Source organism: Hyalella azteca, unplaced genomic scaffold, assembly GCF_000764305.2.
Source record: "Hyalella azteca isolate HAZT.00-mixed unplaced genomic scaffold, Hazt_2.0.2 contig17406, whole genome shotgun sequence".
In the NCBI taxonomy this organism is placed as follows: domain Eukaryota; kingdom Metazoa; phylum Arthropoda; class Malacostraca; order Amphipoda; family Hyalellidae; genus Hyalella; species Hyalella azteca.
The window spans coordinates 215,429-228,896 of NW_025947190.1; the positions used below are offsets into that span (position 1 = coordinate 215,429).

Genomic DNA, 13,468 nt, shown 5'->3' on the forward strand with positions numbered 1-13,468 from the left:
AGTGCTGTCAACTTAGGGTCGACAGTAGACTTTATGTTAAATTCTGCTCTCGGTAAAAATAAATTCGTATTTAACACTTAACTTAAGTGTAAATTGCGAAAATTTGACTTTTTCTTCATCATGACAGATAAATTGATAAATAGTCATTTAAATAAATGACTTTATTGAAGAAGATAATATTTAAAAAGCTAACCGTAGAAAATCAAGAAAAATGTGCGTATAATTATGCAGCAAAAGTTACATCAATATCTCAGGCCCAGCAATAGATTATTAAAACGAAACCAGGGACACCTCGAGCGTTTACTGTAGCAGAGGAATGAGCTCGACGCTATGAGCTACGTTAACTTTATTCACTTAATTTGGCCAGCATATCTTGCCACATGTTTCAACGGAGCGAAACAAGGCCATGTAACGAGGACTGCATTGTAGCGTCACTGCCACAGACACTTGGTAAACCTGAAGGAACCGCATCGCTGCTTCAGCACAACACTTTGTCCGGAGACAATGGGAACTTGGAAATTGGACAAGCATTCCATTGTTATTCTGCGTAGGATGTAAACTATTCTGTCTCTCAAGGCTTCCTGTTTGTGTTTGGTACAACTTTTGGTAAATCAAAACAGCTTTTTTATCTAAACTAACAAAAAAGAATGAACGACAACTGTTTGCAAGCAATTGGAATGCTATGAATTGGAGCGATTGGAATGCTCCTAACCAAGAAACGTGGGATGTAAAGCTGTAAAAGTTCCCGAAATCCAGCACGGTAGTTCTGAAGTTCTGAACACACTCATACGAGCGGCATCAGAAAAAACGCACGAGACAATCAGACAATCTAATGGGACCTTTTCGTCATAAATTCCCTGCAAATTAATCTTCCAATGTAACGCAGTTCAGCATAACAATATGAATATATTACTTCTCATTCGACAACGCAAAGTCTTAATAAAGTGATAATAACAGAATATTTAGTAAGGAAGGTGTCATAAAACGTAATCCACAATCAATCAAAGCATGATCAATTTCGGCACATAATAATATATTTTGCATAAATTCTTTGGACAATGTAATTTGGAAGTTTGTGCCCAAAAAACAGTCGTTTAAGTAGTCTTTAAATGTGCGAAAATTTTAATAATAGTAAATTTTACCGTCCATCATTCTACATGCAAAAAAATTGGTCCAAATTGTTCAGTCTTATTTGAACGTAGATAAGAATTCGATCATTCCCCCCAAAAAAAAAACAATATTTATAGTTAAAAATTGGTTTGAAATATGGAATTTCAGAGGATTTCAGCTAGGCTATTCTGACGTTTCTACGCGGTTGTGATGTTATTTTAGTGAATACTAGCGAAAAACCTGCCACTTTACATTGGTCGTCGTTGAGAGGCAGCCAAACACCTGTCATTATTATACCTTGATTGTATTCGCTGTAGAACGGGGAAGCACCTGCCACTTTTACCTCTGCAGACGATACGGGCCTGGAAAACAGCTACCACTTTTATATTGGTTGACGTTTGAGGACGTCCACACACCGGCATGAATTTACTTTGGCTTACACGTCAGGACGGTCATTCAGCAGCCACCTCTACCATGCTTAACACTGCAGGACCTCCGAACACCTGCTACGTTTTCCTCTGTTAACACTACTATCTTTGCAAATGCTGTGAGGCAGCCAATCTCCTGCCACTTTTAACAAGGTTGGGATGCGGGACGACAATGCAACCGCCACTTTTACCTCGGTTGACGCTGCGGGACGGCCAAACACCTGCCGCCGTTGAGGCAGAAATTGGCCTCGCACGAAGGTCTTGGGTTTCCAATCACCGGGAACGCAGCTGGTGGAGCGCCGCTAACCTCAAATGATTCTTTGGATCCTGGGCGGAAAATAAAGATAGTCGTGCAAGACGACGTGACATACAACACTTACATGTGAAAATATTTTTAGATAAAGCTTGTACATAGTGATTCATGGAAACTTCTTGTTTTGTATTTCGCGCCTAGCAGCCAGATGTTGTAGGAAAAGGGAGGGGAAAGTATTTCATATCGAAGGCAAGGTCGTGAAGTTTTGTGTAACGCCTAGTCAGTTGCCACTATGTCTTCGAGCAGCGTGCGTTTGCTGTCGAGGCGCAAGTGGGAGTGTGAATGCAAGAGGGTCTGGGGGTCAGCGGACTGCTACAACCCGAAAAAAGTAGAGAGAGTTAGAGAAGCGTTTTGCGTTTTCCACACCGTTCACAATGTAAACACGCTGCTATTCGTTAACATCCCATAGGGCGCCTCATCTCCTTGAGAGGGGTCCTTCTTTGGCCGGCCCGATCACCCGATTTGGCTCCGTGCGATATTTCATGGGATCATCTTAAATCAATTGTTTGCAATGACTGTCCAAGGACCCTACCTCATTTTCAGAACAACATACGCCAAACCATCACCAATATACCCGTCAATATGCTTCTGCGAGTTGAACGGAACTTTAAAAATCGACCAACTGAATGCATTGACGTCATTTGTCCGATATCATCTTCAAAAGTAATTGATACAGAAATTCTGGTAATGTATTTTTCAATGAACTTCATATTATAATGACAGCTTTACTAATTATTTTTTAACAACCTTTCAAATCAGAAAGTTTTCGTGAATCACCCTGTACTATTAATTACAAATAATTTTTATCTTAGAATCCGAGGCAATTAAGATAGAGGGGATGACAAGTTAATAAACAGCAATTTTGAAACTAGCAGAAAGTGCTGTAGCGGGACCAATATGCTACTTGAATTTCGTTACTAAGTCACTAACCGCGGGCCTTAACATACGAGTATTGTTTAAAACACATCACTGAATTTTCAGAGGCCACATGGTAGATTTTAATATAGTCTAGATTCCTCAGCCCCGACATAGAACTTGAAACTAAATGTACATAGATTGAAAAATGCTAAATAATATGTTTGGCCTATTGAAATTTGCAGACATTACAGAAGGAGGTTAGTCAGGCATGAGTCGGCTGCCAATTCGCAACCAGCTGATTCTCGAGAAAACTAGCTGCGCACACTTTTTCTCTTTAGTCACAGTAATGCAGAGATGTAAGGCTGCTTAAGAAAACGAACAGCGTTTGAAGCGTGGCCAAAGACTTGCACGCTACATTCCTCCCCTCCCCAAGACGTCAAGACCTTTTTCTAACATAATAAATTATCATAAAATTATACAGCTGACAATAGATCGTCTAAAATATCAACGCAATACCATTACATAAGAATAATCAATACTAGCAGTAAGAGCTTGCTATTCGCATGGTGAGAAACTTGCTACTAAAGCGCAGTAATAGATTTCATTCTGTCTCCAAAATGATTAGTTTTATAATTCATTTAGACACAATACACTAAAATGCATCTTCTTAAAGTTTTCCAATTGAATTCATTGCGTACACATTTCATTTCTAAGACAGCTCATACATTGTCATTAGATGAATGGTGAAATAAACTTAAAAATTTATCACGAATTTGGCAGCTACTGCTATTTCATCGGATTATCTCATCTATAGGCGTGTCTTAGGCGTGTCCTTCAAGGCGTGTCGCTTCTGTATTCCGTGCATGACGGCCCATCTTCATCGCCTTGAAAGACGTGTACTTCGAAGAAAAACCCTCCGATTTCGCACTCTTCTCCAGCTGTACTCTGACTCCGAGACAGAAAATTCAGCTTCTGAGCTTGACTCGCTACTCATCCTTGCCTGAAATGTTGAATTATCAAATGAAAAATCAACCGGCATCTCGATCACAGAACCAGGAGAGGCTTCTTCAACAGTTGGGGCCTCAGATGTCTCCATGACCAGCACCGAGGCAGCCTCGTAGCTAGAAGCGAAATCCGAAATCGGAAAGTCTCACTCTGGGCACAAGGCCACTGTTCGTGGACATGATTCATCAGTTTCCAGTGCAGCGGCAAGTGCAGGGATTTTTGACTCGTTTGAAAAGTTACGATGAATATCAGTCGACAGATGATCTGGCCCACCAGACGAAGAAAACTGTTCAGAAATGAGAACCCGCGTGGTATCTCCGGAGCTGCTGGGAAACTTCTGCAGGCTTATAATAGCATTAGGTTTAAGAATGACATTCAATCTATTTCGTCCACGATAGGTTCCAACGTAAAAGACAATTGCCATAGGGAACATTTGAGCTGAACATGACCCCTAGCCTCATTATTCCTACAGAATTTCCTATTTGAATTGGTAAACGCTGTTTACTTGGCAAAACAGAATGTTTAGACGAATTGGTCTGGCTAAATACTAAATAGCATCTGGTATAGCTATTTAGTATTTAGCTTACTAGACAATGCTTCTCGAAGTAAGACTCTAACCATACCCTCCCAAGCATAAAGTACACTTTGGGGCCAACTACTATAAGACAGAAACTGATAAAATTCAAATCAAAACATAGCTAAGTGAAATGCGTGGCGTTCCAAAGAACGTATGAACTAATTCATTCATCGTGTGATCGCAACACAAGCAGTCCCCAATCCCCATAGTGGCCACCAAAGTGCGCAAAAACAGCTACCCAGGATAGAATTTATTTCATTGCCCGACAACAAATTATGATTGTCATGAACTTGGTTTACCCATGTACTGCGGAAAGTTACCATTATTTCATGATTTCATACATTTAGTACAACACAAAAATGCGTAAAGGGTGCACACCGCATCAAGAGCATATGCGAAATGGAAGAATGAATAATTCTGCAGCTGAATGCATGCCAGAATGGAGTCATGTGGGGTTAAAAGGGTAAAGAAATAAATGTGATTAGCCAGTGTCGGTGCTCACGGTGTTGACGCGGACTATGTTACTCATTACGCCAGCTGTTTACTTGGATAGCATGTTTTAAAGGCTTCAATTCATCTGAATGAAGTATAAAGTAATTCCAAATTCACCATAAATACATAATTATAGATATAGATAGTCTCGAACCGAAAAAAGTAGTTGATATATTCGATCAACACAACACAATAAAAACAGTATATGTATGAACAGTTTAATGTAGATTTATAGCCCCAATACAAACGAATACAAATTTTGAAATTGCTAATACATCACGAAACTGCTCCATAATGCAGTAGTACTAATAAAATATTGCACACAAAGCTTGAAGTTAAATTTTCAAATTTCGTGTTAACAATTAATTGAAACAATTAATTGAATCCTGTCCAGGTTTCATTTTGTTCCATCCTTACGCTGAAAAATTACAAAATTTTGAAATTCATAATCGACGGCAACGTAAGTAGCGCTTCTTAATTGTTAGGCTTTTCATTAAATTCACAGAATTAGTCTGCCCCTCAAGGCCGGCTTATGAGACCTGCCGCGCTAAGCCTTCCGAAAAGGTTTCTTTTTCCAGCCGCGTTCACAGTTAGCTGGCGACCGTATCGTGTATATATAAATTGCACGATCATAACACGAAACCTCAGCCAACATTTTCCCTTTTCACATTTAAAAGTAAAACGAAAAATTTATCAGCTAAAAAATAGTTGGTAATTTGGTAGTATAAAATCTAAATTTCTGTATGAAGTAAGATTTTTCGTGAATGTGTGATAAAGTGAGTAATAAATTGAGCCTGAACCCCGCTCTTTATGGGAATATTTTTGGCCCAATACTTGTAATGCGATCCACTATGCCTCAGTAAATGCGCGCCGACTGCTCAAAATTAGTACACCTTTCAGAAAATGAACGTAATTACGGAAAGTTCAAACTAACATAGAATTAAATTTAATTTACTTCACCACAATCTCCAGCTCTATTTTTGAAATACAAATTAAATGTTTTTTTCAATTTATTCCAGAATAATCATCATAAGAATTCTAATATTTTTTATTCATACATATCTTTTTTATAATATGTTATATGTAATAATTCCCGTTATAACTTTTTTATATATCTATGTTATCTATGTTTATTCAAACATTACAGTGACAGCCAAATAAATGTACCCTAATATCCTATTAAATGTTCCGTATTAAAACCTAGTTATATCTTGTATTTATTTACAACACGAAATGCTGCAGGCCATTAGCGAAGCTCTCACCTCTGTGCGCTGTCACTTCTCGCTGATCGTTCGAGGCATCGTGGTCTTTAAAACTTTCTGATGTTCCGGCAACTTTTTCCCCTCGGGCAGGATGCTTTTTCGCTTGATTGGCAGCATTAGCGGGAGCAACGTCTGGCTGACAGCCACAGTAAGACGTGATCACGAACCTAGGGCTGACCAATGTTGCTGCGGCTGACACGTCTGTGTAGACGTGACCGTCGAGTGTTACGTGGCTGTTGCAGCAGCACGCGCAACCTCCTACGTCGCGGCTACACCCGCCAACTTCTGACATGCCTACACCCGTCACTGACGCACGTAGCACGGATGACAGCTGTTGCAACGGAGGACAAAAGGGAGGAGTTATTTTATTCTACACACGGTGTGATATCAACTAGTTGCTAGATATTTATCCGATATACATTCCACTGCATTCGACGTTTACAGATAAAGAACCTAAATAGTTACGTTCTACAGAGATTCCGAAATTAATAGGAACTTTAGGAAATTGCACTAAATTTATCCAACACTTAGCAAATTTTTTTTTTTTTTTTGGTGCAATTAAGTTAAACGTATTATAGGAAAACAATTATTTCTGAAGCCAAAACTATAAAAGTTAATTGTCAAAAGCAACACAAAAAGTGTAGTTTTGTTATTGTTTTTCGAAATTCCAAAAAGTCATTTGCCTGCAAACCATAATTGCCAATCACTTAGAACGAAAAAGGTCAGCGCTTTATTACACAAATAGGAGGCTCATAATTTTCACTTGTGTTTCGCAAGGGAAATACAATGAGCAAAAGCCAAAATAAAAAACGGCCCACAATCTCGCTCAAGGGAGATATGAAATCTGTCTGCTCATAATTATTCAAAGTAATAAAACCTTGAAAAAAACTGAATCTGCTCCTCCAGAAATCCCGACAGAGAAATACGTTAATGCTCGAGAGGCTAATTTATAGGTAAGAAACTCTTCAGGAAAAACAGCCATTAGCTCGCCTTTGGAAGACCGTGCCGAAAAATTGTCTGAACATTTCAGAACTGAAATGCAACGAGAGAGGGAGGGGGTTAGTTGTTCACAGACCTCACGTGTAACATTTTCAAAGTCAGAAAATGCATGGAAGCTGATCCCTTCACACCAGCTTGAAATTCTATCGACTCAGCCGCTCGGAGTTATCGTGTTACCAGAAAGTGCATCATGAGAAGCACTCATACTCTTTAATGTGCATTATTAGATACTCTCCTATAAGTGTGATATTGCCATTTGTAACACAATATTACTGTGATTGTTTCTTTTTCAATTTTTACGATTTGGTCCTCGAACGGTTTCATTATGTGACGCATAGAAGACTTAGTCTGGTTATATCTGCTGTTTTTGGTTGGCTTTGCCTCCGAATTATTTATTATCAGAATTAGATATTTTCCGCTGATTTGACTTTACTTTTGAATTTATGCAAAATAAAAACGCAAAATTAAAATAATATTCAAACAGTCATTAAAATTTATTAATTTGATTAGCGTGTTTGTCTTGCATTGAAACGAAACACGTAGGAGTTTCTGTTCAGTCATTTATATCCGAGGAAAAATAACGCTTTCTTTTTCATACGTTTCCGTCATATATGATTATGAATGCAGATGAGTAACGCAAATAAGTACAGTAATTATTACAAAATTAACTGTGATTTAAAGGTAACTGGCGAATACAGGGAATAAGAAGAAGGCGTCTGAAGCAAGCACATAAATCGGAAGCCGTCGGTTTGTTGTTCTGCAAGAATTATGACTTCGCATGCAATTGCCATCGATCACCTGCAGTGACAGTAATTGTGTCGGGATTTTTCTGCGAAGCTCTCTATTCAAGGGAACAAATCGGCAGGTTAATGAAGCGATTTCTGCGTCACGCGTTTTGAGAGTGCACAATAAATGAGTTTCCGTAATTCAAGCTTAGAGCTGGCTTATTCACAAATGATTTTCCAACTGCGGCAATAGTGTATATAAATGCCCTGTTAGATGGGAATTTCATTAGTCGTCCTGATATCAAGTGAAATATGAGTACGGGCAAATAAACAGTTTATGCTGCGTTATATCCTAAGAAATATGTTCTCGTAATCCCAAGGTAATTTCTTTACCACAACCCACACATCAGGCAAGCTCACGAAACTACATCACCCAAATTAAATCATCGGCGGAAGATAGGCGGCCACAGTGTGGACAGAGGTCGACTAGCAGTAACTTTGCAATGATATTAAGCAAGGCTTTCCGCCGCCGTGTATAACATACTAAACGACTCACCACTTTTCTTCTGTCGTGAAGCATCACTCCGAGCTTCAGAAATTTACTGTCAGACGCGAGCCATAGTCTGGTTTTATCTGCGGTTTTTGGTTGGTCTTTCGTCTCGAGGTCGTCCAGTAAATGTTCGACGCTGACGAGTACGACATTTTGCTCATACCAGACGTCTTCTGTACCGCTCTCAATTGTCCTGAGATGTGCGGAGTTGCTGATATTGCTGCTGCTGCTACTACTGTTGCCGCGGCTGCTACTGTTGCCGCTCTTTTTGCTACCTTTGACGCCTCGTCCACTGATGTCTACAGTAGTTTTCAAATTTGTTTTTCTGCTATTATTGCTGCTCTGTTCGCCGTTGCTAATTCTTTCTTTGTTTCCGCTGTCAATAAGACGCTCCAGATCATCGAAGTTTTGCGGCAGGGTTTGAATGGACGCCGTCAGCTTCCGCAAGGCAGTCAGCGGCTCCTGAGAGAATATAATTTCAATATTTCATAAAATAGAATATGAAATTTTCAACACACTTATATTTAAAATTTGTTGATCAACTTGAATCGAGAACCTATTATAGTGAGGCATCGTTTTTAATTAATTCTAAAGTATGATTAGATCATAAAATGTTAATTAGGATCAATTATTTGCTATTAACCACCACACGAAAGCATTATGAATGCCTAGTGAACTTTTTAGTTATACAATGTAGTTTCCCTGACGTTGAGGGAGGCGGTAGAGAAGAGGCTTCTCGGGGGAGCCGCGATGTCCAAGGGGATCATTGCTTGCAGGTCTCCAACATGCAGCCTGCGCACCTGCACTGTGATCCCCACCTGCACCGTTGCTCCTGCACTTGCCTCCTGCACTACCAGCGTACCTGACAACCTGACACAGGCAAACAAACTCTTACTTCGAAGCCACCTTTGTTATGAAACTTGATTTCCGGTAGAGGACAAGAACGTTTCAAATTATTTGTGCCAACCTGAGAGCCACTGAATGTCGGATATAAATGCAATACGACAAAATTTTGTTACAAATATTCCTGGGGATAAAAGTTTGGTTTCACCTGCAAAAACGTATGCGTTTAATGGTTGTTGAAGACTAAGTAAATGAAAATAAAGGTAATGTGGATATGACCTACATGCCTAAGTTTCGGTAGAAACGCGTTACGGAACGAATGTGATAAAAATGGCAGATGCAAGTCTACTTTAGATATATCACAGGTACACAATACACTTTTACGTAATGAATTTATGCTTAGATTTATCCTGTGCCAGCTTGGTCGATCCCAAGAATGGGTTTTTGTAACTCTTTCTCTTTCCTCTTTTCCTTTTTCTTTCTATTCTACGTCATTAATTTCTATGCCATCTCACTTCCTATACACAATCTAGGCTATTTCTCCTCTCGTCCTACAAGTTCACAATTACAACCCAAATCAAAGAGTCAGAGCCTAAATTAAATTCATTAGTAACGGCAAATGCGGGAAATTTAATTCAAATTCAATACAATTTGTCGAACGCTTAAATTGAATTCTAGTAACAAGTGAAATAAAAATAATACTTTCCAATCAACATTTAATTGCAGACATGATCTTATTAATGCGCGCGTTCATCATAATTCACTTTCAAGTTGGATGTCACACTCACAAAATATATATCCTGTCCCGAGCGCGTTTCTAACTTGAAATCAATTTTGAACAAATATGGAACAATTCATTCGTCTAGACAGGACGCTCGCATAGGACAAATTTATGCTGGCGTTTTGAGTGGCCGCCTCCAATCCCTTCACTATTCTACTCTGCGTTCGATATCAACAAATGCTTGTTGACTCAACACAGGATGCTCATTAAGATTGAAACTAGAATCAATCTTAACAGTACAGAGACTTATTCCTTTAAATTCTAATATTATTATAATCAATCCCTAATTTTTGTACTTTTACCTTCCAATTTTCCTGCAGTTCACCCAACCACAGAATTTATCGTTCCTCACTGATCTTTTATTTACACTTGTACGGAAATTCAATGAAACGTCAAGTTTATTCAATTTTGATCAAATCGCAGTACACTGGGATAGTTCACAATTAGAGCTTTTAAATTATTATACGAATCTTGGTTCAAAAATAAATTGCATTATTATACAAAACTGGTGAAAATTCTTTCCAGCTGCATTTTTCGTCATGCTTAATAAGCAGTCCATAAGTTCAATATAATTAGTAACCTGGTTGTGCGACGTACTACCTCCAGTTTTCTGTCCTACAAGCGATCAATAACCACGTTAGAGGTCCTCTAATATTAGAATCAAGAGGCTTGGGATGGGAAGCGTCGCTGTGAAGCGAGACAATAACCCTGATTTATTCAACGAGCGGCTCGCCTAAACTTTGAAAACTGCTTCATTGCTGGTGCTGCCCACGGCAAGTTAATTGCAACCTATCCAGTCATTGCTGGACTTTTAGGCGCTCCTAATTGAGGAACTTTCACGCAGAGTCGAATTAATAATGAATGGAAATACCGTTACGGCTCAGTCATTACGGCGCTACAAGATATGAAACTTTCTTCATAAGCCGAGTAAGGGAATCGTGATAGTTGTGAACCTCGGCGATTAGCGTTACGAGGTCACCTGATTGTCGCTTGCTCTGTTGATTTACGTATTTTATAGTGATACATTTTATGCAACTGGCAATGGTGCTTCATCATTGACGATTATCAATATAATACCAAGGACTGGTAATGATGGAGTGAGTGCGTGTGGGCTCACAAGCATCAAGCATATTTATTGACAGCATCACATAACTCAAAGCATTTTTCTCAGACGTACGCTCGCATGGAGCGGGATGTCATCACCCTACGTACGTCCCCTTTCAATGCAGTCATGTGAGTAATTGCTCGATCAAGTTATATATCAAATTATAACCTGTATGCAAGAGCCCGAAATCAAAATATATGTTCAGACTTGAAGTGCCTAGCACCATATCGAACCCGGTGAAAGTTTAGTAGTTATTTTAAACTATCGTCAGTCCTGAAAAGATCCGGTCAAATGACATGATTTTAGATCTCCTGTGAACAAGTCACGAAAAGTACAAGAATCGACGACAGGCCACTTCAGGCCTACTCTTCAGCGCCGTCCTCACTATGTTATGTTAATTGGATATGAAAAGTAAAGAAGGACCTGGGAACACCTCAAGTTTCATTGGTCCTTTTACCAACATCAAAATTATGCTGTTCATCTGGAAATAACATGTATCGTGGATATAGCATAACGATACCAGCTTATCGGAACACAGTGGCGTCAGGTTAGAGCAGTTACGTAAGTATAATAGTCTTCCTGTTCCAATTCAAGAACACCTAAATCTTAATCATGTACAAAAGAATATTCAGTAGGAAATGAAAAGGAATTTTTGTCTTTAGAAGCCTTGATATCGCTCAACTTCATAAGGAATTCAATTGAAATAACTCCTTTAATAAAGCGGGATGGATCGTATGCTGTTAGGTTAAACTTTGCAATATGTTCGCGCGAAATGGTTGCAAGCATCTTGCTGAGAAAAACACGACCACGGTGACGTTTTTCATCATAAAATGACTAAATGAACTATAAAATGAACGGCGAGGGACTGAAATGTGAACAGTAATGCACTGTAATATGAACTGTAATGCATCACACAAATCTTATGGGCCACCTGCAGGGCATATAAATGGGCATGGAATGCTTGTTATGGCACACTTCTGGACCAGAAGTGCAGAAATATTAGGCAAAGATTCTTTTCCGGCACATAATTCTTCACGCAAAAGTGCTATACGAATGTTCAAGATATTTCAGGACGAATTTTGAGAAGAGTTTTGTGCAGCAACGATGCATGCAGACACCACAAAACTCTAATCTTTATCATTTAAGATCAATGCTGTAACGATGTGAGTATGTGCACATAGATTACATTCGCAGCCGCTGCTATTGAATCATGCAATGAATGTTGAGACGGGAGACTATTTAGATCGAGTCTTTTGCATTAGCTGAGCTGTTTTTTTTTTCTCGCATACTTTATGAGAAATAACGCTTTCTCCAATACCTACTGCAATTTTTTTGTAGTATTTTAATAATTACAATTCAATATTTTTTGTGTCTATTGTGGTATTCAACATAATTTGATTCAGAAACTAATAATGAAAAATATGAGCAGAAAATAAATATTTATTTCAGAGTTTAGTAGATAAACTTACGTAAGCATCTGTGCCCCCTGCAGTAGGTACAAGGCCCCGGTGTGCGGATCAAGGTAGAGGAAGGGATGGGGGGCCGCCCAGTGGTACACCCCGAAGGCGGGTGTCGCATCTCCCAGCACCAGGCCCAGGTCACACCTCTCCTGCTCCTGGGGGCTGTCCTAAATTGCAAAGTATTCATATTCATTCACAATGTGATACATGAAGACTTAGTCATCATATTCATGTGATGCGGAATCCATAGTAATCAATTTATGACGGAATCCATACTCATGAGATAAAAATCTCATTTAATTGTGAGTCTATAATGCAAGAAGAAGCTAGAAATATAATATGCGCAAGATTAAATAATTAAGATTGCTGTGGACAATGCCAGAAAATAATCAAAATGTATAAAGTTTTAAAATGTTCAAGAACATAATTATGAAATTATTGATTTGTAGGATAAGTCGCATTAAATACGAGCAGCCAATTGCTGGAAGCGAAAAAAAGAACTGACGAAGTAGGCAACGAATTTCTCTTCTCAAGGCCACATCAAACTTTTCGAATGCCAATGTTTGTGTATAAAACTTACTGCTGTTGTGTACTGTCAAGAAGAGAAATGTATTCGCTGCGGTGAACCAAACTTTCCGCAATGAGGGCATTAAGCGGATTAATGCAAAAGACGACACATGTTTACAGGTGCCATCAGGGCACGCGAACCAACGACGATTTAGTAAAGTCAACACGATTGCAATTTTAAACAAGACTTGTACGCCCATGCTTCTTTATAAAAGACAAACTATGCAGCTACGGCTTTTTTTGACGTGCAAATGAAGAAAGAAGAGAGTAACTTATAGCTGCGGCCGGCTTGACTCCCTCAGCCCAGCTACTCGAATGTGGGGAATGGAAACTCGAACTTCTACTCAAAATATTGCACGGCCCTAGACGCTCGTCATAAACAAATATTCGGCT

At 39.1% G+C, this 13,468-nt stretch overlaps 1 protein-coding gene across 1 annotated transcript in view; it reads right to left on the bottom strand.

The window, feature by feature from the left end:
- The window catches only part of LOC108682692 (neural-cadherin), a 61,494-nt gene that overhangs the window by 17,439 nt on the left and 30,587 nt on the right, over positions 1-13,468 (bottom strand). The window contains exons 13-17 of the mRNA XM_018171913.2: positions 12,518-12,675; positions 9,027-9,189; positions 8,326-8,781; positions 6,046-6,376; positions 1,730-1,865 (exon numbers count right to left, since the gene is read on the bottom strand). Of these exons, the coding sequence (XP_018027402.2) occupies positions 1,730-1,865; positions 6,046-6,376; positions 8,326-8,781; positions 9,027-9,189; positions 12,518-12,675 (1,244 nt within the window). The remainder of the gene's footprint in view (positions 1-1,729; positions 1,866-6,045; positions 6,377-8,325; positions 8,782-9,026; positions 9,190-12,517; positions 12,676-13,468) is intronic.